The 26,867-nt window shown below is 47.2% G+C and overlaps 2 protein-coding genes across 4 annotated transcripts; one reads left to right on the plus strand and one right to left on the minus strand.

Moving 5' to 3' along the window:
• Positions 1-352: 352 nt before the first annotated feature.
• Positions 353-15,433, minus strand: Mettl6 (methyltransferase like 6). Of its 3 annotated transcripts, none has more exons than XM_032918606.1 (6): positions 15,237-15,416; positions 13,922-14,280; positions 12,645-12,779; positions 7,842-8,012; positions 4,076-4,217; positions 353-1,082 (listed from the first exon to the last, which is right to left on the minus strand). In XM_032918606.1, exons 2-6 carry the CDS (start codon positions 14,144-14,146, stop codon positions 892-894), a joined length of 864 nt encoding a protein of 287 aa, XP_032774497.1. In that variant the 5' UTR covers positions 14,147-14,280; positions 15,237-15,416; the 3' UTR covers positions 353-891. The 3 variants fall into 3 exon arrangements, with proteins under 3 accessions (XP_032774497.1, XP_032774498.1, XP_032774499.1); XM_032918607.1 differs by having other exon boundaries at positions 13,922-14,283; XM_032918608.1 differs by lacking the exon at positions 4,076-4,217 and having other exon boundaries at positions 928-1,082; positions 15,237-15,433.
• Positions 15,357-26,867, plus strand: Eaf1 (ELL associated factor 1). The gene is made up of 6 exons (XM_032918609.1): positions 15,357-15,717; positions 17,822-17,916; positions 20,025-20,161; positions 21,812-22,002; positions 23,812-24,048; positions 26,580-26,867. Exons 1-6 carry the CDS (start codon positions 15,357-15,359, stop codon positions 26,624-26,626), a joined length of 1,068 nt encoding a protein of 355 aa, XP_032774500.1. The 3' UTR covers positions 26,627-26,867.

Raw genomic sequence — 26,867 nt, forward strand, 5'->3', positions numbered from 1 at the left:
TTCAAGTGCTGGGATTGTGGGTGACAGGGTACCTGGTTAATTCAGTGCTGAGGATGTAATCAGGGTTTCTTGGCAAGCATTCTACCAACTGAGCTACAGGCAGTTAGGACCCAAGATTTAATCCTTTATGTAAAGATTAACAAGCACGTGCACCCGATTGGTATGCACATTTGCATTAGTCTTTACTAGTGCTTAAGACTGTATGTGTGCCAACAACTGTCTTAAATTACTACTGGCAAAATTTGAGACCCATTCATCTATCTCACACTCGGCTCCCCCGTTTCCCTTGTGGGATCACAACTGAACCAAGAGACTTTCCTTTCAGGACTTACAATTCTGTTTTACTACAGTGTGCACACAAATTCACTTTATTTACTTCTTTGTGCACATGTGAGGTCAGAAAAACAATTGTCAGCAGCTCTCAGTCCACCTCTGTGAGGCCAGGTCTCTTAGGTCTGCCACACCGTGTACTCCAGTGAGCTGGTCCTGAGCTGCAGGATGATTCTTCCTTCTCTGCTTCTCGTCTTGAGATACGAATATGAGGATAAATTCAAATTGCCAAACCTGGGGTTTTTTCTTTTGTAATTTGGGTGTTTTGCCTGCATGTATGTCTGTGCACCACCTGCAGAGGCCAGAAGAGGGCACTCAATGCCTCGGGCCTGGAATTAAGGGCAGAAGTGTGGTGAGCAGCCCTGTGGGTGCTGGAATCCAACAGCCAGCCCCCCTGCCGTTACTCCTGGACAGACTGCTGGGACCACACTCAGGTTGCTTGGCCTGCACAGCTATGCACCTTTACCTGCTGGGCCATCTCCCCAGGCTTCACTCGTTCTTAGTACAAAAATAACACATGCAATTTTTAAAAATTCAGAATATAAAAAAATACAAAACAGTTTAAAATTCTTTTCTTAAAAGTGAAGCAGAGTCAGTGGTAGGAGCTGGGTCCTTCGGGGGCTTCCGGAACTTGCTCTGAAGGAAAACTCGCGGCACACACAGGCCCTCCTTTTTATTCACTGTCTCTCGAAACACATACTCGTTCACCACTTCTTCATAACCTGCATCCACAAAGAGCTTCGCCAGGAATTCTAGAAGGCAACAGGATGAGCTTTGAGGGCTGAGACAGCTGGAAGGTTTGTTTCTGTAATGAAAACTTCAATGCTAATATTGATTTTGTTTTTAAACTTTTCTTCTTTGATTATTTTTTTTTTTTACTTTTGAGACAGGATTTCACTTTACATCTCTGGCTGGCCTGAACTCTTTAATACTTTTGCCTCAACTCCCCCAGTGCTGGGAATACAGGCTGTGCTAGCATGCCAGGCTTGCTTTCTCTGCATTCATTCACTCATTCACTCCTCATTCATATTTCATTACTTCACTCCATTTTTTTTTAAAAAACAAACACATTCCTACTTCTCATGGTCTTAACACCCAAACGGAAACCTCCAATTAAAGAACCAACAAAGATTCTATCTTGGCTTATTCTTGTGTTAGGAAATACAGAAGTCTGACTAAAAAGAAACAAAGCCCAAGCTAGCTATTGAAAAGGTCTGCACATGCTCAACCTGTTCCTAGAAAGGAAGGATACCTGTGACCAGCATTGGTGTGTGTGTGTGGATTACCAGGTAGTGACAACTTCACCCCAGCAAAACATCACACAGGTTAAATGAACCAAACAAGTAGAATAAAGGACTGGGGAGCACAGCACAGACCCCACTAGGGCTTCCTGATGGCTTCTAAAGCACTGAGCCAGATGTGGCCATTTCCCACAGCTTAAGTTCATCTTCATTTCCACCTGACATGGTACATTTAATTGCACACTTGTTTTTTAGTTTTAACATCTAGAATGACGTCAGGAAATAGACATATGAGGCAGACACAGAACTGCTATAAGGTTAGGGATAGCCTGGGCTACTGGCTTGAGGTTTTGTTTTAAAAACAAACAACTAAAAACCACAGAGTTGCAGATGTGCAGGCTCATCAGTTCCGAGCACCTGCTGTTCTTGCAGATCGACTTGGTTTCCGTGGTGGCTCACCACCACCCATAACTTCAGTCCCAGGAGATCCTCTGTGACTGCTGCACAGACCAGGCATGCACACGGTACACAAACACACATGCAGGCGAAATGAAAAAACAAAACAAAACAAAACTCAAAACAAAGAACCTAAGCCTAAGACTAAGAGGTAAAGATCTAGGGGCACGGATTAGTGGCAGTGCACCTGCCTAGCATGCTTGAAGCCCTGGGGACAAGTCTTGGTATCACAAAAAAAAAAAAAGAGCCCCTTCACCCCTACCCACAGAGCTAGAAAAAAACCAATCATCTTTTATTCCAGATTATTAGGTAGACTTAAAATTAATGCTCAAAACACTTAAAAACTGAAATGTTTGGCATTTTCTGATCCAAAATGCCTTTTAAAGTATTTTTTATTATTAACTTGTATGTGGAGTATGTGTTATGTGTGTGTGTGTGTGCACCTGTGTGCAATAGCACACACATATAGAGGCCAGAGGGCAATGTTTCTTTGGTCACATTTTCCACTTTAAGAAAATACATTCATTTTTATTTCCGTTCATGGATGTTTTGCCAGATGTTTGCATCACATCCACGCGGTGCCCATGGCAGCCATTACAGACTTGACTTGTTAGTCACCATGTAGCTGCTGGTATTCAAACCCAGGTCCTTTGGAGGTACTCTCCACCACTGAGCCATCTTTCCAGCCCTCCACTTTGCTTTCTTTTGGGGGTGGTGGTGATGGTGTTTCGAGACAGGGTTTCTCTGTGTAGCTCTGGCTGTCCTGGAAGTTGCTCTGTAGACCACACTGGCCTCAAACTCACAGAGATCTGCGTCTGCCTCCCAAGAGCTTTGACACTGCAACTCTCAACATCCATGCAACAAACACACCTTTTTTTTTTTTTTCGGGGAGAGAGGGCCTCTTTGAGATAGCCCTGGCTGTCCTGGGCCACTTTACTTTTACTTTTCTCACCAATGTGGGCACTGCCCACAGAACTAGCTGACGGGCGAGCCCCAGGGATCTCTGCTGACTCTGCCATCCAGCACCAGGATTACAGGTCCACACCCCCATGCCTGGATTTTCACAGGGATGACAAGGGGCTACAGCAAACACCTTATCAACTGAATCATCTTCCCAGGTACAAGTACCTAGCTTTGTTACTGTTTTCTAAGACAGGGTCTCATGCAGCCCAGGAACAAGCTGAGGGTCAGAATGACCTACGGCTTAATCTATTTTCTGTGCATGAGAGTTTTGCCTGCATGAAGCATTTGCACCATGTGCATGCCTGCTGCTCACAGGGGCCTGGTCAGAGGAGGTGTATGATCTCTGGGAACTAGAATTACAGATGGTTAAGAAACCATGGGTGTGGGGAACTGAACCAGGCTGCCAAGTGCAACAAGTGCTTTTTCCAGCTGGACTTTTTAACTCTTGATCTTCCTGTTTCTAACTCTGGATTGCTGGTTCAAGTCCTGTATGCAACCACCCCAGTTTATGCAGTGCTGGGGACTAAACCCAGAATCTGACCAATGCTAGGTCAGCATTACATCGCCCAAGCTACATTCCCAGTAATCTTTGATAGCAAATTTAGCTACTTGAAAGCAGATCTAATCACTTTTATTCAAGAAGGATTTCTGCCTTTGGGTGTGGGGAAGTACCTCAAACCACCATGGGAACTTAAGACACTCATTGGAAGATGTGAATTTCTGATCCTCCTCCCCCGTTCCCAGCACAGCTCCTGTTGGCATCACATGACAGGTCTGAGGCCTGTCTACTCTGCGAGCCTCAAACAATGGTCACTGTCAGCAGAGGCCTTTCGGCTCCCTACAGGCCAGAGCTAGCTAAGTGGTGTGTATGAGAACTTGTTCTAAGGACTTGGGACTTGTGTGTTAGCCACATACCTGCCCAGGCAGCACTCCACTGACGGTGCAGTCAAGTACAGAGCAGAGAATGACACACTCTAAGGAGACTCTCCACTCCTCTTACCATCAGTAAGTACACAGAGAGAGAGTAAGGACACAGAGAGAGAGAGTGACACACTCTAAGGAGAGAGACTCTCCACTCCTCTTACCATCAGTAAAAAAATACGATCTGGTTCCATCCTGTCTGACATAGAAATTTTCTCCAAGTTTGCTTCCGGCTTTAAATCTAAGCATGGCATGATCATTCAGCCCATAGTCACGGAACAAGACACTTCTGCCTGGTTTTAATACCTGTAAAAGTAAAGCAGGCTGTGTATAGTGCAGTCAGATAAAATAATCTGATGATGCTAGGAACTAAAACAGACCTGTGGGGGCTGTGAAAGAAGGCACACGAACTACCCTTAATATGAATGGTTGCCTTTACAGACACGACAGGTGTGGGAGGCCATAGCTGGAATCACGGAGCTCACGAGGCCCAGGCGGGAGTATCATTCTGAGTTTGAGGTCAGCCTGGCCAACACAGTACCTGGCCCACCCGGTTTATATAGCAAAGGATCTTGTCTCAAAAAATCAAAACTAAATAAAATGCCCTACAAGTCATTTTTGGATATGGTGGAGCATAACAGTTTCAGAACCCATATAAAAGCACGCACATAAGGCACACGCTTCACCTTCTGCAAGGCATGAGCCATCCCCTTCGGTAGGCTGAGCTCCCAGATGGCTGCTTCTGACAACTCGAGCTCTGAGGGCCCACTCCTGTGGGAGACTCCCAACCCTGACGTCACTCCCACCCCGCCCAAGCGCTGGGCTCTGGCCGAGCACCTGCTCTTTGTATGGGACCATGTGGGGTCTGCACCATGTGGGAAGAATAAGGAAAATCGTCCTTTCCTTCCCTCGAGTCTGTCTGTCATCCGTGCTGTAGACAGTGCCCACAGACCTCCTTTATACCTCAAGGCTGAGAGATGTTCCACGGACCCACACACCGGGCCGAGCATAGGGGACTTGTTCTACAATGAGAGATGCCATCTCTTGGGACAAGTTCTGCCCCCTTTGGAAAGCGTGTGGTGGCACTTTTATAGCCATATCCTCAGTCCTTTTAATTAGACTCTCAGCTATGAAAGTCTGGGTCAAAAGATAATCTTCCCAAAATATAATGTTTCAAAATTCTTACGCTACTTTTATGAATTAGTGTTTGAAGCAGGGCCTCTCACATGCCATATAAATTGAATTGTGCCCCTAAAACCCTGTTTCCTTTTAAAGAGCCACCAGCCTCCTGTGTGTGTTAGTGTGAGATACTCAACGGTCTCATTCACACTCACGTGACGACTGGTGAGAATGGTAAGGAGTAACGCTCAGGCTTTAGGTTAGAATGTCTGAGAAGCTTTCTTAGCGTGCCTGTACATGTTTTGTCCTCCCACGTGCTCAGGGTGGCCTCAAACTGAGAATCCTCCTGCCTTGACCTCCTGGGTGCTGAAATCATAAGCAGGTGCCGCTGTGCCTGTCAGAATGCACTGACTTACCATTTTTAATGACTGGTTTCATTGATTCTTTTGTTTCAAGAGAGGGTTTCTCTGGCTGACCTGGAACTCACTCTGTAGACCAGGCTGGCCTTGAACTTGGGAATCTGCCTGGGAGATCCTCCCAAGCCCTGGGATCAAGGGCGTCGTGCACTGCCACCACTGTCAACTTCATTAACTGACACTGTGTGTGCGGTGTGTCCAGCTCACCTCAGGCCTCTCCACAGCAATTCTTCACTGTAGTGCTCCCTGCAGTGCTCCCTGGTCCTCTCAGCTTAACACCCGGAGGGAGCAGAGCCTGTCTGGAATCATAACAGGTGAGGCTCTTTTTTCTGGGCAGAGCATCAAGTGACCTAGGCTAACTTCAAGTTTGCCCTTGAACTCTTGACCCTCCTGAGGCTGAAGGTGCACACTCTCACGCTGGCTCCTTTGTTTTCAGAAAGAGTCTATAGCTGAGGCTGTTCTTGAACTCACAAAGTGGCATAGGCTGACCTTGAACTCACAGCCTCCTACTGCTGTCCTAAGTACTCGGATTACAGCCATGCTACCACAGCCTCCTACTGCAGTCCTAAGTACTCGGATTACAGGCATTGCTACCACAGCCTCCTACTGCTGTCCTAAGTACTCGGATTACAGCCATGCTACCACAGCCTCCTACTGCAGTCCTAAGTACTCGGATTACAGCCATGCTACCACAGCCTCCTACTGCTGTCCTAAGTACTCAGATTACAGCCATTGCTACCACAGCCTCCTACTGCAGTCCTAAGTACTCGGATTACAGCCATGCTACCACAGCCCTACTGTACTCGGATTACAGCCATGCTACCACAGCCTCCTACTGCAGTCCTAAGTACTCGGATTACAGGCACTGCTACCACAGCCTCCTACTGCAGTCCTAGTACTCGGATTACAGCCATGCTACCACAGCCTCCTACTGCTGTCCTAAGTACTCGGATTACAGCCATGCTACCACAGCCTCCTACTGCAGTCCTAAGTACTCGGATTACAGGCATTGCTACAACAGCCTCCTACTGCAGTCCTAAGTACTCGGATTACAGGCACTGCTACCACAGCCTCCTACTGCAGTCCTAAGTACTCGGATTACAGGCACTGCTACCACAGCCTCCTACTGCTGTCCTAAGTACTCGGATTACAGCCATTGCTACCACAGCCTCCTACTGCAGTCCTAGTACTCGGATTACAGCCATGCTACCACAGCCTCCTACTGCAGTCCTAAGTACTCGGATTACAGCCATTGCTACCACAGCCTCCTACTGCAGTCCTAAGTACTCGGATTACAGGCATTACAGGCACTGCTACCACAGCCTCCTACTGCAGTCCTAGTACTCGGATTACAGCCATTGCTACCACAGCCTCCTACTGCTGTCCTAAGTACTCGGATTACAGCCATGCTACCACAGCCTCCTACTGCAGTCCTAAGTACTCGGATTACAGCCATGCTACCACAGCCTCCTACTGCAGTCCTAGTACTCGGATTACAGCCATTGCTACCACAGCCTCCTACTGCTGTCCTAAGTACTCGGATTACAGCCATGCTACCACAGCCTCCTACTGCAGTCCTAAGTACTCAGATTACAGCCATGCTACCACAGCCTCCTACTGCAGTCCTAAGTACTCGGATTACAGGCACTGCTACCACAGCCTCCTACTGCAGTCCTAAGTACTCGGATTACAGCCATTGCTACCACAGCCTCCTACTGCAGTCCTAGTACTCGGATTACAGGCATTGCTACAACAGCCTCCTACTGCTGTCCTAGTACTCGGATTACAGGCATTGCTACAATAGCCTCCTACTGCTGTCCTAGTACTCGGATTACAGGCATTGCTACAACAGCCTCCTAGTGGCCACAGCAGTTTGGGTTCCTGCCATCTTAAGAGGAATCATGATGTAGAAGTAATGTAACAATGGCTGGCTTTCAGGTGCACTTAGAGGAGTAGAAGCACTGTGCTGGGCACATGCCAACATCTTACTCTTCCCCAAATGCCACCAGCTCAGAATTATTATCCCAATGTTTTTCAGGTACAGAAACAGGCTTGGAGAGGTAAAGGAACTTGACCAAGTAGTGACCCAGTTTAGGATCTAGGCTTTTGACTGTGTTCTTGACCACTTAATTACATCTCTATGAGACGTCTTTCAGTTTCCCTCACCTTACGTAACCTTCCTTGCTCTGGGGCTGGTGACGCTCTGAAGAGCAGTCAAGCACTGTACAAACCCAGAGCTACAAGGGATGCTTTATGCCAGACTCCTTCTCCCTAGACTGGCTACCGTCTACCCACTGGAATGGGAAGATGTTGGGAATGCAGCACACAGCCTTACAGTGAAGGCAGGAAAGGGAAACAGGTGGCCATCCTCAAGTACCGACAGCCGGGCACTGACCTTGTACACATTTAGTAAGACGAGGTGCATCTTCTCAGGGTGCACAGCCGAGAGCACGAAGATCAGCGTGACAGCATCCACAGACTCCGGTGGGATGTGGTCAAGGAGGTCATCTCGAGTGAGGTCACACTGGAACACTCTACACCTCTCCGCGTTGTACAAAGGATGTTGCTAGAAAGGGGAAAACAGAAAGAACTGATGGTTCTAATCAGCTACCGTGCTGACACACGTGTGAACACGCAGCACTGGAGAGCGATCCCGTTTCTCCTTGTTTACTGCTGCAAGGAATGGTCACTTGTTACTGGGGACGCAACATTCACCACTGCTACAGGGAGCAGTCAGCATTTCAGCAACCTGCTTCTAACTGAGGGCAGAACAGTCTGTGACATACTTATATCCAGGAGTTTTAGAGGCGTCTTTTTCCTAAAGGACGACACAAAGTCAGCAGCTCTGGCTGTCCCTGACAAGCCTACACTCTATGAGACGTCTTTCAGTTTTCCCTCTGGGACGCCTCCACAGTTCTTGTGTGGTATAGTTCCCTTGAGACAAAAGACTAAAGATCCTAACCCACCTTCCTTTCTAGTGAGTGTATTCCTGGGACATTCTGGTTGGTTTGTGGGCTCCAACACACTTGAGTATTATGAAGGAAGAGAATAAATTTTATCATGTAAACTGGGACCTGAGAATATTAATATACAAAGCTACTGGGTGGAATATTTAGAATTAAAAAAAGATTTGTTAGTATCAGATGTAGGTACGGGAATAGAACTCAGGTCCTGTGAGGGCAGTACCACTCTTAAGCACTGAACCATCTCTCTAGCCCTGCAAAAGTCAATTTTTAAAATGAAGTTAATAGATGTTGAGAGTGACTGTCCCCCAAGCCAAGCAACTGCTACCTTGGGGAGCTCACTTACATACCCTTGCCTAAGGATTATCCTGGCCGGGCTTGCTGACTGCTTACACCCCCTCTTGGAAGAGTGGAAAGAGTGCTGCTACCCACTTGGGGGCATGGGGCAAAGGAAGGAATGTCCCATGTAGTACCTAAAGGGGCCACTCATCCTTGCTGGGCAAAGGCTTTCCAGGGGCAGCCTTCGGGGTTGGGGGTGGGGAGCAGCACTCAGAGCCCTGCCAGCAACTCTCACCTATGCTCTGTAAGGAAACCCAAGAAACTCACCGATTGGTTCCCAGGGTGAACTGTGGCCGACAGTGGTTTGATTTGTTATTGAGACCACAAAAGGGAGTGGTGGGCATCATTAAGGTCTTCCCCACAAAGGAATTTTACCAATAGAAGAAAATATACCACGAAACATCAAAACATACAAAATATTGTAATAAAACAATATGGTTTGAGAATGGAGGCAAGCAGTTCACCAAGACAGAGGAAGCCTAAATAGATCCATGTGCACGTGTGAGAACTGAGTATTTTCTGACAAAAGACGACAACTGGATGAATGAAAAGGTCAGGACGGCAATGAATACTCCCAATGCATTGTGATCTGAAAAGTAGCTACTCGATACAAAAGACCTTAGCTTGAGATGAACACGGCTCCCACACTTAAAAAAAAGAGAGAAAGAGAAAGAAAAAGCCATGATAGAGAAATACAGCATCTTCAGGGAGACTCGGGCCCAGGCACTTGTTTATCCGAGGCAGAAGTCTCCAGTTTGGAAAAATAACATTGAAGAATTGGCAGCTGGGTGGTGGCAGTGCACACCTTTAATCCCATCACTCAGGAGGCAGAGGTAGGTGGATCTGAGTTCAAGGTCAGCCCGGGCAACAGAGTCAGCTCTAGAACAGTCAGGGCGGCACAGAAAAACCCTGTCTAAAAAACCCAACCTTTTCGGTCCCCAGCGCCAAAAAAAAGAAAAAAAAAAAAAAAAAACAAAAAACCCAACCTTTCTCACCCTCTGAAAAAAGAAAACCAGCAACTGCTTTGGGGTGAGAGGGCAGCACAGGAAGAAGTCACAGGGGCTGTTTCTGCTGAATTTGTTTCCCCGGGATATTGCCAGGATCTCACAGAGGATGCTGCTCTTTCTGGGGCTGGCTTTTCCTCACATCCTTTTAGCAAGAAAAGGTGACTCTGCAGGAATAAAGGAAGCTAAAGCTAGCGCCTAGGACTACCAGTGAGGTAGCACTGCAGCTCTGGCAGAGGGTAGTGGGGACCTTCTCTGCGTGAACCCAAGAATATCCTCAAGATTACCAATACGGCATTTGTAGACTCTCTCACAGCAGGGAGAGGGAAGGGCAAGAAAAGCTGCATTCTCAAAAACCCAGAAATGTCATGGTGGGTAGAGGGATGACTCAGCATAGTTAGGAGCACTGGCTGCTCTTCCAGAGGACCTGGGTTTGAGTCCTAGCACCCACATGGCAGCCCACAACTGACTTCTGACCTCCATGGGCACCAGGCTTGCATGTGGTGCACATACATACACGAGGAAAAACATCCATACCCATAAAATAAAACCTATCTTTTAAAAAATAGAAAAGAAAAATGTACAAAGTTCATTCTCTGAGATATGAAGCTATTGCACAGTTCAAAAACAAAGGAGGAGGGGCTGGGGATTTAGCTCAGTGGTAGAGCGCTTGCCTAGGAAGCGCAAGGCCCTCGGTTCGGTCCCCAGCTCCGGAAAAAAGAACCAAAAAACAAAAAAACCAAAAAAACAAAACAAAGGAGGGCGGCAAGAAGGGGTCGCACGCTTTACTGCAGCCAAAACCCCCAGTAAGTACGGCTACAGCCAGGAAGAGACAGGCAAAGACAAGACCCAAAGGAAGAAAGACACACAAAAGCCACCAGAGGAGTTTTAAGTGTTCAGTACTCAGAGCAACAATAGAGTAAGAGAAACTGTACCATGTAATACCCAGCTCTTGATTACAACTCCTTATTACCTTCAGTATCTACTGTCCTGATGTTATGTGCAGCTTAAACAGAAAGCACATAAGGGACACCGAGAGGCAAGAAAAAAAGTCTGAAGAAAGAAGGCCGAGGATCAGAGCCTGACTCCGTTATGGCATTGAATGAGGTACTAGGGGTTCGGGCATTTAAAGTAATATTATCAGTGGTACAGACACTGGGGCTAATGGGTGACTCAGTGGGTAAGGGCACCTGTTGCTAAGCTGGTCTATCCCCAAAACCCACACAGTGGAGAGAATCGACTTCAGCATGTTGCCCTCAGACCTCCACACATGTGTACTGGCATGCGCATGCCCACATACACGAGCATACACATGAACGAACACACACACACACACACACACACACACACACACACACTATAAAAACAAACAAACTGACAATGTTTTTCAAAAGGACACGAGGGGCTGGAGAGATGACTCAGCAGCAAAGAACACATCTGCTTTCTCAGAGGACCCTGGTTCAACTTCCACTAATCACACCAGACAGAAGCAGCTGCCAAAACTCCAGCTACCGGGATCTGGAACCTCTGGCCTCTGCAGGCCCTGGTACGCCTGTGCATATACCCACACGCAGACATATACACACTACACATAATTAAAAATAGAAAATAAATCTCTAAAAATCTAAAAAGAGGGGTTGGGGATTTAGCTCAGTGGTAGAGCGCTTGCCTAGCAAGCCCTGGGTTCAGTCCTCAGCTCTTAAAAAAAAAAAAATCTAAAAAGAAAACTAAAATGATAGAGATGAGAATGCAAAAGAGAGCTGGCTCAGCGGTTAGTGTTCTCCAGAGGACCCGAGTTTAATCCCCAGTACCCACATGACAGCTCGCAACTGTCTATAGCTCCAGTTCTAGGGGACCTGACCCTCTCACACACGTACAAGCAGGCAGAACACCAATGTAAAGTAAAAATAAATAAATCATTAAAAAAACAAACAAAACAATACACCATTATCTAAGTGCCAGGAGTAAAGAATTCTTACACATGAAACCTATTACCTTAAAAGTAAAAGGCTAATAAATTAGATATGAAATGGTGGTGCACACAGGTAATCCCAGGACTCAGGAAAGCTGAGGCAAAGGATCAACGGTTTCACCTTGCTTCAGCCTGAGCTATCTCAGAAAAAAAAAAAAAAAGACGTAATTAAATCCTGCATTAGGAAAGAGCTATGATTAATAATATTGACTAGGAGAAAAGATGCTTGTAATGTATGCATGTTAACAAACATCCTTACTATATTCTAAAAACAAGAAAATGCTAATTCAACAGGAAAACAGGCAAAGGTCATGCACAGATTAAGTCTTACCACACTGGCACATAGTAAGTCTCGGTAAGCACACGAGGAAGAAAGGAGGTCGGGGTAGGGAAAAAGGCAAGTGCACTTATGTATTTTAGTCTTCGGTATCTCTAGAAATGGGAAAAATGAAAGATAATGGATTTTTTTTTCTTAAAGATTGGGGAAAAAAAAAAAAGAAACCTGAGGAAAGAATTACTAGTAAAACTGGAAAGTGTCATGATTTTTTTGAGAGGAAATGTAGCATTATCTACTAAATGTAAACATTCACATCCTTCCTCTAAGGGATTGTGTTTCCTTCATTATCATCGCAGAGTACCTGTGAGTTCTGTGAAGCACGCACACGATTCTGGTCACACTAACCTGTCTTAAGGCAGCCAGCAATCAGTCACCAATCTACAAAATAAGCCATCTGAGTCAATCACACAGACGGCTTACTAACATTTTCCCTTTGCTTTGAGGCAAATATTTTCATAGACGTAGAGTCAAAAGAAAATGGCATTGGTGGTGCTCATAGCTGGTAAGCTCCTGCAAGAGGGCAGGAATTAGACGAAAGGGCTAAGGAAACAGACACAGTGGAATACATATACGGTGCACTAACCTTCACGTAGTCAACTGCCCTGGGAGAAAAATCACAGGCATAGGCAAAGATATTGGAGTCTTCTTCTAAAAGTGGGAATAAACAGTTCCCAACCCCACATCCGGCTTCCAACAAAGTCAGTTTTTGACCTTCATACTGAGGAATGAGAACAAAAGTTACAGCGTATTACATTTACATAATAAAACACCACATTTACATAATAAACACACCATGCTGAAATGTTTAGTCGGCAGGGGACATCTCTGACCTCCTGAGGCAGATACTAACCAACAGAGCCAGCAAGGAAAGGCTAAGGCTGGCACATCATCCACAACCACTCAGCGACTGGCAGCTCAGTGTGAAGAATAAGGCAGTAGAGCACAGCGCAGACACTGTGGGCTAACCTCGTCCTCAGACCCCAACCCCTCCTTTACCCTTGTATTCTATCCTCGGGCAATCCACTTCTACAGCGCTGTGCCTCAATTTCTTTTTCTGCAAACGGGAACAACACTAATGCACTTCATAGGGTTGCTATGAAGCCTAACTAAGAAAACATGCAAAATTCTTAGAAAACAGCTCCAGTGAACGGTTCATTCACTGCTAGGTAGATTCCATCTGCCACTAAGGTTTACTTGAATATTTAGTATTTCTAACTTCAGTAAGAAGTAGTTTTAACTAAGTAGAAAACATTAAGGGGCTGGGGCAATGGCTCTGTGGCTAAGAAAACATGCTGCTTTTCCAGAGGACCCAGGTTCAATTCCCTGCATCCATATGGCAACCCTCTTCTGACTTCCACACACACCACACATACATACATAGACATACATGCAGGCAAAACAACCATATGCATAATAAAATAAGCAAATTGAAAACCTTAAAGCTCTGTTTTCTATTAAACAGCCCAGACATTGCTAAACATACTTGAAATGAAACAGAACTCTCCTTAGGTACATTTTGATAGACTTCATAAATTTAGGGTAGCTCAGTCAGTAAAGGGCTTGTCACACAACCGCAAGGGCCTGAGTTCAACCACTGGCACTCACGTAAAAAGCTGGGCACGGTGCCACACTGTTGGAATCTCAGTTCTAGGAAGGCTCCCTGGGGCTTACTGGCCATCTAACCCAAGCTAATCTGTGTGCCCCAAGTCTAGTAAGGGACCCTGTTTCCAAAAACAAGACAGCTCCTGAGAACTGACACCCAAGGCTCTCGGCAGGGAGCTCACTCTACATGTAATAAAGGACCTCTCTTGTAGGCATCATAAATGAAGATGGCTCAGGGCAAGAGTAACCCCAGCCTACCTCCCGACATGATCTTAGCTCCTCAAACTCTCTGGTAGTCCAGTGTCTGTCCTTGAAAAAATTGGTACTGTTTCTTTTGTAAAAAAGGTCCCAGTTTTTCTGAGCCTCTTTTTCCAGTTTTTGCTGTTTAAAAGCAGACACCAAAGCTTGGTCTCTTTTCAGCTTCTCCTCTTCTCCAGTGCTAAGAATCCTTGTTTGCAGTCCTTTCCTTTGGAGAGAAGCCATTGCAGTTGCTGGAAACACATCCGAAGCTGCTAAAAGTTCTCTGTTCTTTCACCATCTGAGCAACTGGTGCTGAGTCTACAGACGCAGGGCTTTCTCTGGTGCAGTTCCCCAGGTGACTTTCCAGCTTTACGATGCTACTTAGGAAAAAAATGAGAGAGATTCTGGCTAGTGATTCTCTAACAGCCTGCCTGCTTCTCTCCCCAACCTGTTCATCAGAGCCAGGGTCTAGTTATGAAAAGCTGTCCTTGGATTTCCTATGGAAGACGACCAGGCTGTCCCTTGAATATACTTCCTCTTGACTCATGCTCCCCCAACTGGTGTAATCGGGGCCTCACCAAGCTTGAGCGCTCTTTATTACTTCTAGAGTTTGGGTTCTAAAGGAGTCCAAGACTCTGGGGGAGAGGTTTCTGGAGGGCTCTTTAAGGTGCTGGGGTCGATTAACACGAGATGCTGACCCTACCCAACACCCTGCCGGGGTTTGGAGAGGTCATAAAGACCAAGACAGTCTCTACTGCACGGAGCTTACTACACCCAGAGACCAGAACTCTCACGTACCGGACTCCCAATTCAAATCAGATGAGACAAGTATTATAAGAAATAGGTTTAATTAGGGCAAAGGGACGCTGCCACGAATCGACTGAGAAAATATGAGAAAAAAATTCTCATCAACGAACAGTGCCCGTAGAAAAAGTGACTTCAAAACAACGGCAACAACCGCCCTAACCGAAAGCGGGTAGACGATTGCCAGATAAACAAGGGATCGCGGTGGGTTAAGGAGGTGACGGAGCTAATCCGGAGTTTCCGATCGTACCCTTACAGTGAAGGAAGCGTCGTTGGCCAAGAACTGAAATCCTCTCACCACAACCATGGAGCGAAGTAGGGGGAAGGACCGAGTGACGGGTGGCTGAGGTCCTGAGAACTGTCATCTCTCTCTGGACCCTCAGGATAAACAAGGCCATAAGGGTCTCCGGCATGTTCAGGGACATCCATACCTACACTCAGACTCGAGTTCACTCAGTTCCTCTAGCTCTGGGCTCCCGGACATCGGTTCACAGGTTCACCAGCAAAGGATAGGTCAGGGCGCACTCACCCGTCAGGCAAGCCCAGGCGTTGGGGATAGAATCTTCTAGCTGAGGTGTAAACCTCCTTAGACTAGACCAGAAATCGCCCAGCACTGTGGGTTGCGGTTGTTCCGGGGAATTCTCTCTCCATGGCACTGCCTCCGCTATTTCCGTTGGGGAAACGGAAGTCCCGCCCCAATACCGGAAGTGCAGCGGCCTTACTTCCTCAGAGTCTCTCCAGACGCAGAGTAGATTGGTTTCCTACCCCGGGTGGGCGCGGACTTGGTTCAGTGCGCGCTCGGGAGCTGTGTCCCGGGAGCGCAGGCCTGCGGGCTGCTCGCGCGGGTTTCCGGGACTGCGGCCGCGTGAGGAGAGCTCCGATCTGGGTGCCAGGCAAGTGCAAGGCCATGAACGGCACGGCGAACCCGCTGCTGGACCGTGAGGAGCACTGCCTGCGGCTCGGGGAGAGCTTCGAGAAACGGCCGCGGGCCTCCTTCCACACCATTCGCTGTGAGTGAGCGCCCCTCCAGGTTCACTTTGGGTCCTCTGACCGCCACGTGCCAGCCCAGACTCTCCTGTCTAATCCCGGCTCTCCAAAGCGTCGCCTTCCTTACTTGTCATCCCAGATCCTCTGGAACTTCGACCTGTTCTTCTACTTTCAGATCGCTTCTCTCAAACCAAACTTCTGGTTTCTGCCAACGAACTATTCTTTTACCTTAAAGTCTCAAATACCCTTTATTTCAGATCCCCCTTCGCAGCTGTTAAGCCAAACTTTACTCCTTTGTAGCGATGCCCCTTTCTCCTCCCTTGTGTCCCCATTCTCTTGGTCGAATCTTTCCATCAGGGCTCTTGCCCTGGAAAAACCTTCCCGTTTGCCACCACATTTACTCCATTCCTTTCCTTACTTTCCTTTCCCCTTGCTTTTGGTCTCCTCCTGAGCCAGGAGATCTGCATTCTTCGTGCCACCCATAAGGTTTTCTCTTCCTCTCTCTGTTTCTTTTGGCATTGATTTTATCGTTGTTGCTGTTTGAGACTGCGCCTTACACTAGGTGATGCTGGCTTAAAAGTTACTGTATAACTCAGGCCAGCCCTGAACTTGCTGCAGTCCTCCTGCCTCAGCCTCTGTAGTGCTGAATATATGGACCCGATCCACCATACCTAGCTGAGATTAATGTCTTCAGGTCACCTACACCACCTTGACTTCTGGGCCAGCTCACTTGTGGGTGAAGAATAAAATTAGAGTTTGTGAATCTGGTGTAATTTAAAGCTTGATCTATGTTTGGAAAAGGAAGACAGCAGCATAAGGAATGTGGGAATAGTCATTATGCTGGGCCCTTTTCTACATGATTATAGACTCTGAGAAGGGGTACCTCCACCCTGTGCCCTGGTAGACTTGGCTGACCAAGCACGTCCCTCTGTGATTCAGAGGCTTTGGGTTTCCGGTAGCATTAGCATGGGTTAAGACCTGCTTTGTCATGGGAGCTAATCGATGTGACTCAACACACAGGCAGGGGGTGTGTCAGATATTAAAGTTCCATCTTTGTGAGGCCACTTGTCACACTGCCGCATCTGTGCTTTGCTCCAACGGTAGACCCAGCTGCTGCCGAGAGACAGTATCGGGGAAATGATAAGGTTGCCATTTCCCCAGCTGACTAATTTTCTTCCCTCTACTGAAGGGCAGTTTAAGTTTAAACATGTGCTGTTCTGCACATGTGCCCCTGGCCTGCAGTTTGAGTCAGGTGAGGGGCTAACATGAGGTAACATGGCTGTTGCTCTTGTGTAAGTGTAATTCGCAGGAACAAGCAGGGTAACTTCTGGAGTTACCAGGCTGCTTCTGAACAGATCCAGAAGGTCGTCCCCACCCCCCACCAAAATGAGAACTTGAACGTTGCATGTTTTGAACGTTTCTGTGCAAAAAGAAGCCATCCTCATGTGGCCCACTGTGTCTCATGAAGGATTTATAGTCAAGAATGTTTGCTGTGTTGCTTTTATACACATAGTTCTAATAATTAGCTTATGATGGGTGGTGAAATGCTAACTATTACCTGTCACTTGGAAGACGGGATTATCTGGCATCAACATGGGAGTATGTTTCAACTCCCTGCACTAAAACACAGTATCGTTGAAGGTGGCGGTGTATGTGGAGGTGTTCCTGAGTTGGTAACTATTGGATTGGAGGAGAGCATTCGGAGCTCATCAAACTATGAATGAGGAATATGACATTTTCTATGATGAAGTCACTTAAAATTTTAAATGATGGGGCTGGGGAGTTGGCTCAGTCTGTGAAGTACTTGCTATAGAAATCTGAATGTCTGAGTTGGAATCCTAGAACCCATAAAGAGCCACACTGTAAACAGTTCCAATCCCGTGTCGGGGGTATCGAGGCAGGAGGAACTCACCGGCCAGCTGGCTCGGCCTATCCAGTGAATTGCAGGCTGATAACAGGCCCTGCCTGAAAACAACAGGACAGAGCCGTCCTCCCCAGCTCTCTATGCACGTGCAGGAACATATACATAAGGGAACCCTCAACTATTTTTATTTAATCTGAAATTAAAATACCCAAGAAGTCTCATTTCCAGCCACCCAGTGGGAACTATCCATTGTTTGCTTTCAGACGACTTTAAGCCAGCATCGATAGATACTTCCTGTGAAGGAGAGCTCCAGGTTGGCAAAGGAGATGAAGTCACAATTACACTGCCTCACATCCCTGTAAGTTGTTTCCCGTGTTGGTCTAATGTAATGAACCCTTGTGTTTTATTTACAGTTCATATTTCCTTCTATGTATTTATTTTTTATTTTTTTGGATTTTTAAATAGCTAACATAAGTAGAAAAGGAATTTAGGAGTCAGATGGGCTGTTACTCATGTGTCTCGGGGCTTGGTTTAAGGTAGTTCTTTGTCCTTATTCCTGACCCCCCCTTCCCCCTAATGTATAGCCCTAGGCAAGGCTCCATCTAGACAGTGGCCCCTCTGCTAGGCATATGTAACATTTACCGCAGCAGTTCTGGAGAAAAGGGCCCTTTGTGCCCTATGTACCACAGCGGGAGAACATATAGAACAGCCAGAAGGCAGGCCAGGAGGCAGAAGGCAGGTCAGGAGGCAGAAGGCAGGTCAGGAGGCAGAAGGCAGGTCAGGAGGCAGAGTGACATCTCTGTATTCAGTAAGGGCTCCGGTGCAGGCTGATCTTAGGTCAATCCCCAGTACAGCCAGAGGAGAACAGAAAGGAGACTGTGTTTGCGCTCATACTTTGGGCCGGGGAGAGGCTTGAGGGAATGAAGTAATCAAGCATGAGGACTGGGGTTTGGGTGCCTCAGAACCCATGTAAAAGCTGGAGAGACATGGCGGCTGCTTGTGAGCCCACATTTACAGAGACAAGGACATGGTATCCCTGGGGCGAGCTGGCTAGCTAGACTTAGTTGGGTTCAGTAAAAGACCCTGCCTCAAAAAAGAAAAGTCAGCTTTGGGCTTCTCCTGCCCACACAGGAAAAACATGTACACACCTGCACACACCACACACATGCAGAACAGAGTTAGAGTAGAAGAGCTTCTTCGTACTTTTCACAGCTCTGTCCTCAAACAGAAAGCTCTGTGTAGCTGGTGACAATGCAGACGCTGCAGCCAACCTGGAAGCCCTCGAGCAGAGGAAATAGTCTCCATTTGAGCTCCTGTTGCATTGCATCTTGTCCATGGAAGATTACATCATCTCCCGTTGGACCTTAATTCCCAAGTGAAAAACGAAGGGGTTAGGTACTGGGTCCCTAAGCTCCCTGCAGACCTGCGTTTCTACTGTGCAGATAAGGGGCTGAAGAGCCAAGCAGTTTGTTTTTGTTGTTGTTGCCTTGTTTCATACTTTTAAAAATTCTGAACAAGTTAAATCTTATGTTTAACAAATATTAAATCAGTGTCCAATGTGCTGGCCCATTACTAGGCTGTAAGAATTAACGTTAAACCAAATGAGGACATGTCCTGCCTTTGTGCAGCTTAGGGTCTGGGATTTAAATATAGGAATACATGGCAGTTGCTGGATATGATGCTGTCCAGGAATCCTAGCCTTTGAGAGGTGGAAGCAAGATGATTGAGAGTGTAAGGCTAGCCTGGGCTACATGAGACCCTGTTTCAGAACCAAACCAAAATAAACACTTGTGGAAAATCAGAGAGGAGTTATTTGAACTTAGCAGAAGGTCAAATAATTTACAGTGTCAAAATATAGCAGTTGGAAGGCCAGTTAAAGCCATGAGGCAGGAACAAGAGGTCTTCCTAAAGACCACGGAGCCCAGAAATAGAAGGAGGATCCAGGGGCTGCCCTAAAGATGTCCTTTGGCCTGAGAGCAGCCTGTGAGTTATTGAAAGGCTTGGGGTGATGGCTAACGCGGGTTAGTTCCCACCCTCCAGGCTGATGGGCTGGCTTACCCTTGGAGAAAGCTGTGCTGGTCATTTGCCTGAGGGGGAGCCCTGGGCTCTTCAATTGTAAAGAAACGCAACGATCACTCCCTGCTCTAACCAGTTATTTAGTGCTGTGCTATGAAGTGTAGGGCAAAGTTAATTGTCCTCAGTTGGTGCGTTACTATTCTTTGAAATATTTCCTCACATTCTTAAAGATTTGCCTAGTAATTTACAGTTTTTATGCTATATTTCTTGATTTCCAAAACCAGGTGCTTACTATAATGTTCCTTTCCTTTTGCCTGAAAAGCTAGAGGAGTAAGACAGAGATCAGTCATTGCTCTTTTGAGTGGCTCTGATGAAAGATTGGATGAAGCAGTGCCCTTGGTAAAGGTAGACGGTCCATAATTGGTGTGTTTACACTTTCGTGGCAAACAGGGGTCCACTCCGCCAATGACGGTGTTCAAGGGGAACAAACGGCCTTACCAGAAAGACTGTGTGCTCATCATTAACCACGACACTGGGGAGTACGTGCTGGAGAAGCTCAGCAGCAGCATCCAGGTCAAGAAGACAAGGTATGGCGGCTCCGTGTCCCCCTGGCCTCTTGTGCTGGAGGGATCACAAGTATGTTCACGTGTGTGCCGGCAGGCACGCTCCTGCAGAATAGCCTCAAGTGTGTGTAAACCTCTGGAGCACTTAGTCCAGTTTTCTAAGGGCCACACCGTTCAGTCAGTAATCCTAGCTACTCCTGTCTCAGACACATCAACAATAAAAGGTACATTTTCCTCCAGTCCAGAAAAAGAAATAATGCTTTTAAGAGCTAAAACATGAAGTCACTGGGGAGAACAATTATAATTGAGCCAATTTTGTCAGTCTCATAATTGCTCTTACACTACCGAGTAGGGAATTCAATTTATATGCATAGACTTACAATTAAAAAGTAATAATTGCATAACTTTACTAAATTACTGCTTGTAAATTAGGATATATTTGAGGTGACTATACTGTCGAAATAAAACCTTGCCTACTGAGTACGGTGAGTCACACCTGTAAGCCCAGCGTTTGAGAGGTGGAGGCAGCAGGGTCAAGAGTTCAAGGCCATCTGCAGCTGCGTAGTGAGTTCGAAACTAGTCTGAGTCCACGAGACCCTGTCTCCAAACAAAAGTAACAGTGGCCTTGCAAGATTGCTAGGTGAATAAAGGAGTTTGCCACCAAGTCTGACAGCTTGAGTTCAGTCAGGACCCACATGGTAGAAGGCATAGCATAAATAAAACTGTAATTTTAAAAACTTCAAAGCAATAGCAACAAAACTTGTTTCCTAATTTTAAAATAGTGAACTTTTGGTTCACTCAGTGTTAGAGTTTATTTAAAAGTCAATTCATTCTGTGAACTTTCTGCATTACAGACATCATGGTAAGATAATGATTAAGGTTCTTGTGGGGAGGGTACTAGGCATCAGATCCAGAGCCGCACGTGGCTGAGCTAAATCACAGATCCACTAAATAAGGGACTTTTTTTTTTCATTAATTTTCATTAATTTATTTATATATTTACATCCCAATCACAGCCTCCTGTCCTGCCTATTGTTGGTTTGTATCAGGGCCTGTTTTAAACATGCTACTCCTGGGATGCTCGTTGGTGCTCTGTTCTCTCTCTACTCTGTGGTTTGGGGACTGTCAGCATAACCCCTGGGTACTTGTTATGCTTGTAGCATCTCCAGACTTACTAGGTCAGAACCTGCAGAGACCTCCAGGGGATTCGTGTAGATGCTTAGCTAAGAAACATTAGGCTAGTTCATAATCCAGTTACTCAGAAACTTGTGCATTTATTATTATAGCTTTATATTGAATTTAAGTCGTAGTGTGAGCTTTCTTCTAGATATGCTCAGTCACATCGTTTCTGTATTTTTACCTCCCTGCTGAGCTTATGTTAGATGTGGCACATCTGTAATCTCAGCTCTTGGAAGGCTGAGAAGGATCTTGAGTTCTAGGCTGTACGTAGCTAGAGCCTGATTCGGAAAGGAAGAAGAAATGAGTGCCTTGCAAGCATCACTGGTGCATAGGACATTCTGGGATGCAGTGGACGTGTGTGCGTTGAGTGCATTCTCGTGGTGAAATTAAAAGATTAGATTTTCAGTTACCTGGAAAGAACGTTGGTTCTGCTGCCTGTGTGCTTGGTCATCTTGAGAATCACTGTTTTCCCTCTTGATTTAATGTCTATTTCAGAGCTGAGGGAAGCAGTAAAATCCAAGCTCGAATGGAACAGCAGCCCACCCGTCCCCCACAGCCATCACAGCCACCCCCTCCACCTCCACCCATGCCGTTCCGAGCCCCAACGAAGCCTCCAGCTGGACCCAAAACTTCTCCCCTGAAGGACAACCCCTCACCTGAGCCCCAGCTGGATGACATCAAAAGAGGTGGGGAGCCAGAGCCGGGCTAGCGTGCAGGACGGGCTAGCGTGAGGGATGGGCAGGGTGCTCTTGGAGCTCACAGAGCTCGCAACCGCACAGCTATTTCAACAGAGTCCCCTGCTCTGGAGCTTGTGAGGACTGAGACCTTTTCATGGACCGTATTTGACGAGAATGAGTCCAGGAATGGTGGTTGAATGTGGTTGTCTTCTTAGAAGCTTAGGGTTTAAATAAGCCACTATCGACCAAAGCTTTACAGGGCTTTAGGGTCCAGAAAGAGTATTGTAGGTATACGCTTCTGGGCTCATCTACTGACCAGTATATGCAGATGTAAGCACTCTGCCGGGTTAGATGCTCTTTGCTGACTCAAAGCATACAACCCAGAAAGGCCCTGAGGCCGGGGAGATGAAATCTGGCCCAGAAGGACTGAGAGGTCTGCCTTGGGCCTTTCCTTTGCAGACTTGAGACAAGCTTACTGTGGCTTTCGTCCCACATGGTAGAGTATTCTGGTCCTCCAGACTCTCAGACATTATGGACTAAGCATCATATCTCACATTTATAATAAGTTTCATGAAACAAATGCAACCCCTAATAGCAGAAAACAGGGGGAGTTGAAGGCTTGTTCTGGGGAGTTTGCCTTTTTTACCCTGTAGACATCTGCCCTTGTCATAGGCAGAGTCACCCTGAGTTTGAACAGCTGTGGCACTTCTTGACTGTTTTCCCTCTCTGGTTCTAGAATGCTATTGTGGAAATCTCTGTCGTCAATGGGAAGTAGGCCAAGAGTGGACCATAGCTGTGTAAGGCCATGGTGATGTTTGGACAGGGAAGTCCATGGCTGTATTGATAGGGCCGCATGTATGCAGGGACGTGGGACTGGTTAGGGAAAGCGTGTTTTCCCCACCTCTGGTAGGTGTTCACACAGAATGCGGGACAAGCACAGCCATGATCAGTGTGCGAGAGTTACAAGAGGGTGTGGCATTTCACCAGTCGCCCTACCTTGCCAGGGCTTCTTATGGTTCTTTGGGAGTCAGAAAGGACTCTGGCTGTCCAGCCGTGGCTTACGAAGTCCATTGACATCGATCTCATTGTTGTTGAGCAGTCGTGATGTTCGGTGCATGCCTCGTGGCACTCCTGTGAGGGCTTCCTTACGCCTCTGGGCAATGCTCTGAGGGATTGTCTAGATTAGACTGAGGAAGATGCACATAAGTGTGCAGCCCATTCCACGGGCTTGAGTCACGAGCACGAGTCAGCTGCTCTCTCTTCAGCCTCAAGCTCCTGCCTCTGATTTCCCTTGTAGGCTGGACCCGGAACTGTGAGCCACAATAAATCCTTTCTTCGTCAGAGTTTTTAATCTCAGTGACACAGAGAGAAACTAAGACAGGAAGATCTAAAATAAGCCCTCAGACTTGTAATTGCTAGACAAAAGCTTTTCTATTCTTTTTCTCTTACTTGAGGTTTTATACAAAAGTCACATTTGGGTTTTTGTCTGTGACAAGGTCTCACTCTGTAGCCCAGTCTGGCGTTAAACTCAGATCTCCCTAACGCCCGTGTCTAACCGCACACTGGAGCACACCACCCCCAGATGAAAGTATTCATTTAAGGGAATAGCGAATAACCCTGCTGTGTTTCTTACACAGAAGAGTCGTTCTAAATCAGGCCTTTTTCTTATTTGGTGAATTCAGTATTGCCGTCAACCCTGGAGACATTATAGGTGTTCTTGTCGGTTTGGGGGTTCAGGGTGCTACCTCGGGAAGCAGGAAGGACGGGACATCTTGCTGCATGGGCTTCCCAGCTCATCTCAGGGCTGTGTCGCTGCAGAGCTGAGGGCCGAGGTGGACATCATTGAGCAGATGAGCAGCAGCAGTGGGAGCAGCTCCTCCGACTCAGAGAGCTCCTCCGGAAGTGACGATGACGACAGCTCCAGCAGCGCCGGTGAGGACAATGGCCCAGCCTCTCCTCCCCAACCTTCACACCAGCAGCCCTACAACAGCAGGCCCACAGTGGCCAATGGAACCAGCCGGCCCCAAGGAAGCGCTCAGCTCATGAACACGCTCAGTAAGTGTGCCCTCCCTCCTTTGATGGCTGAGACAGGGAGGGCCATATGCAGCTTCTTTTGCCTTGTACCAGAACCTGTCAGCTAAGTACAGGCAGTCAGGGCGCAGACAGACCGGGGAGGCCCAAAACTCCCAGTCTTTTCTTTCTTTCTCCCCTCCCTTGTGACTATGACTTCTGCTTAAACTTGATCACGCAGGTAGGCTCTTTGGTTTTCTGTATACCAGGTTTAAGATATGCTCTGTTGCCTACCTTCTGGCCATTAAAAGTTAACATGCTACCTTCTTTGGATACCTCCCTCCTGGCCGTTAAAAGTTAACATGCTACCTTTGGATACCTCCTAGCCTTTGGCAAGAGAAAAGAAGGAATGTTGTCATATTTGGGTAGCTCTTCCTCCGATATAAAACAGAAGAAAGCCAGAATAAAGTTGGCTTTGTTTCAGAGTAGGGCAGTTCTGCTCTCTCCCTGGAATGTTGCATGGCCAATATTCTCCCTCCTGGTGATCCTCCTTTGAGAAGTTGGAAGACCTGGCAGCAGAAGTGGGATTGCAGGTCTGGTTAACCCTGCAGGAGTGCTGCCCAGACGGTCATTAACATCTCATTAACATCTCAGCACTGTGGACATCCTAGGCTGGGTAGTTCCTTCTTGCAGGGCGGTACAGAGCCTTGGTGGATGTGTAGGCACAGGCCTGACCTCCACCCACTCAAGCCACTGCTGACCCCTCTACCTTAGCATTTTGCCTGGTGTGCCCTGTCTGCTGTGCGAGTCGAGGTCCAGGTAGAAAGTCTGCCATCACCGTCAGAAATTGGGATGGGGATGGGTCCTGTGAAAGGGTTCCAGGGGCAGAGAAGGCTAGGATAGAAATGCAGACCTCACTTTCAGCCAGCTGGTTCAGCTGGGATTCCTTTGTCCACATCTCTCCTCCGCGAGCTCCAAGTGTGCAGTCCTTTCGACTCCTAGGCACCTACGTAGCAACTAACCTGGAGCTTCCTGAGCTCGTAGGCCAACGTGAGTTTAAAGTGATGCAGACACCTTGGGGAGATACGGGCAGAGAGCACGTGGGAGTGACGCACTACAGGTGGCATAGGACCAGGTGGCGTAGGACAGGTGGCCTCCAATTTGTGATCCTCCTGCCTCAGCCTTCTTAGCACTGAGATTATAGGCGTGAGCCACCACTCATGGCTCCACTTAGATTTTCAAAACCAACTTAGACACTGCAAAGATGGCTTAGGGGTTTTGAGCACTTGTCCCTGCAGGTGACCTGGGTTCAATTCCCAGCATACACATGGCAGCTCACAACCACTCCAGTTCCACGGGATCCAACTTCCTTTTCTGACCTCCAAGGGTGCCAGACACCCACGAGGTGCACAAACATGCATGAAAGCTACACTCTGATATACAAATAATTAATTATAAATCAATTTAATGTGAGCTAGTCTGACAAATGTATGTCATTTATATTCCTGCTATTTATTAACATTTTGAAACCTGTTTTGCTGCTCCTCCTCAGTACTGACAAGCAGTACCAACCTGCACATTGCACATGCTAAAAATGTGTTTCTTTCAAAAGTGCAGCACACCAGCCTTTCCTATGAGCCACATAGGCTTTCCTGCCTAATAAATTGGATTGGCAAAGTTTTGGGTTTTTATTTTTGTTTGCTTTTTAATTTTTAAATTATATTTATTCTGTGTGTGTGTGTGTGTGTGTGTGTGTGTGTGTGTGTGTGTGTGTGTGTGTGTCTGTGTGTGTTTGTGTGTGTGTGTGTGTGTCTGTGTGTGTGTGTGTGTGTGTGTGTGTGTGTGTGTGTGTGTGTGTGTGTGTGTGTCTGTGTGTATGTGTCTCTGTGTGTGTGTGTCTGTGGTGTGTGTGTCTCTCTGTGTGTGTGTGTGTGTGTCTGTGTGTGTGTGTGTGTGTGTGTGTCTGTGTGTGTGTGGTGTGTGTGTGTCTCTGTGTGTGTGTGTGTGTGTGTCTCTGTGTGTGTGTGTTTGCCTGCCTGCATGTGTGTGTGTGTCTGTGTGTGTGTGTCTCTGTGTGTGTGTGTGTGTGTGTGTGTGTGTGTGTGTGTGTGTGTGTGTGTGTGTGTGTGTGTGTGTGTGTGTGTGTGTGTGTGTGTGTGTGTGTCTGTGTGTGTGTGTGTTTGCCTGCCTGCCTGCCTGCGTGTGTTGCTCCACATTCACTGATGCCTGAGGAGGCCAGAAAGGGCATCGGGTCCCCCGGAACTGGAGTCACAGATGGTTGTGAGCCACCTTTAGGTGCTAGGAGTTGAGCCAGGTTCTCTGCAGGAGCACAGGTGCCCATTGTCTCTGAGCTGTCTCCCCAGCCCTGCTGAGCAAGCCTTCACTGTGATGTGCTAGCTGAGCAGCCGCAGAGGAGTCTCCAGGACGTCTCGGTGCTCTCTGTGAAGGCAGATAGGACGCATTAAAGTGCACTGAGCTGCATTGCGCCCCAGCGGGCACAGGGGAGCGGAGAGGCAGTGCAGCCAAGGAACTCGCTAATGGCCGTGCTTTCGGTTTGCTTTGGTTTTCTTTCATAGGAAATGACCTGCAGTTAAGTGAGTCTGGCAGTGACAGTGATGACTAGCCCCAGGCTGTTGAAATCTGCTTTCTGGTGCGCAAACGTGCTGCAAGACCCAGCCACTTCTGCCCGGACCGCACGCTCGCACGCCACAGGAGGATGTGATCATTGGCGGTCAGAGCCATAGGAGTTAAGGCCTGGAAGCACTCAGATACTCAGTCTTTAACTTGGTGGTGGTGGGTGATTCTCATGTAATTTTTGAACAATCTCTTGATTCAGAGTTTAAGTATATCTATAGGAGAACTAA

The sequence above is a fragment of the Rattus rattus genome, chromosome 13 (assembly GCF_011064425.1).
Source record: "Rattus rattus isolate New Zealand chromosome 13, Rrattus_CSIRO_v1, whole genome shotgun sequence".
Classification (NCBI taxonomy): Eukaryota; Metazoa; Chordata; class Mammalia; order Rodentia; family Muridae; genus Rattus; species Rattus rattus.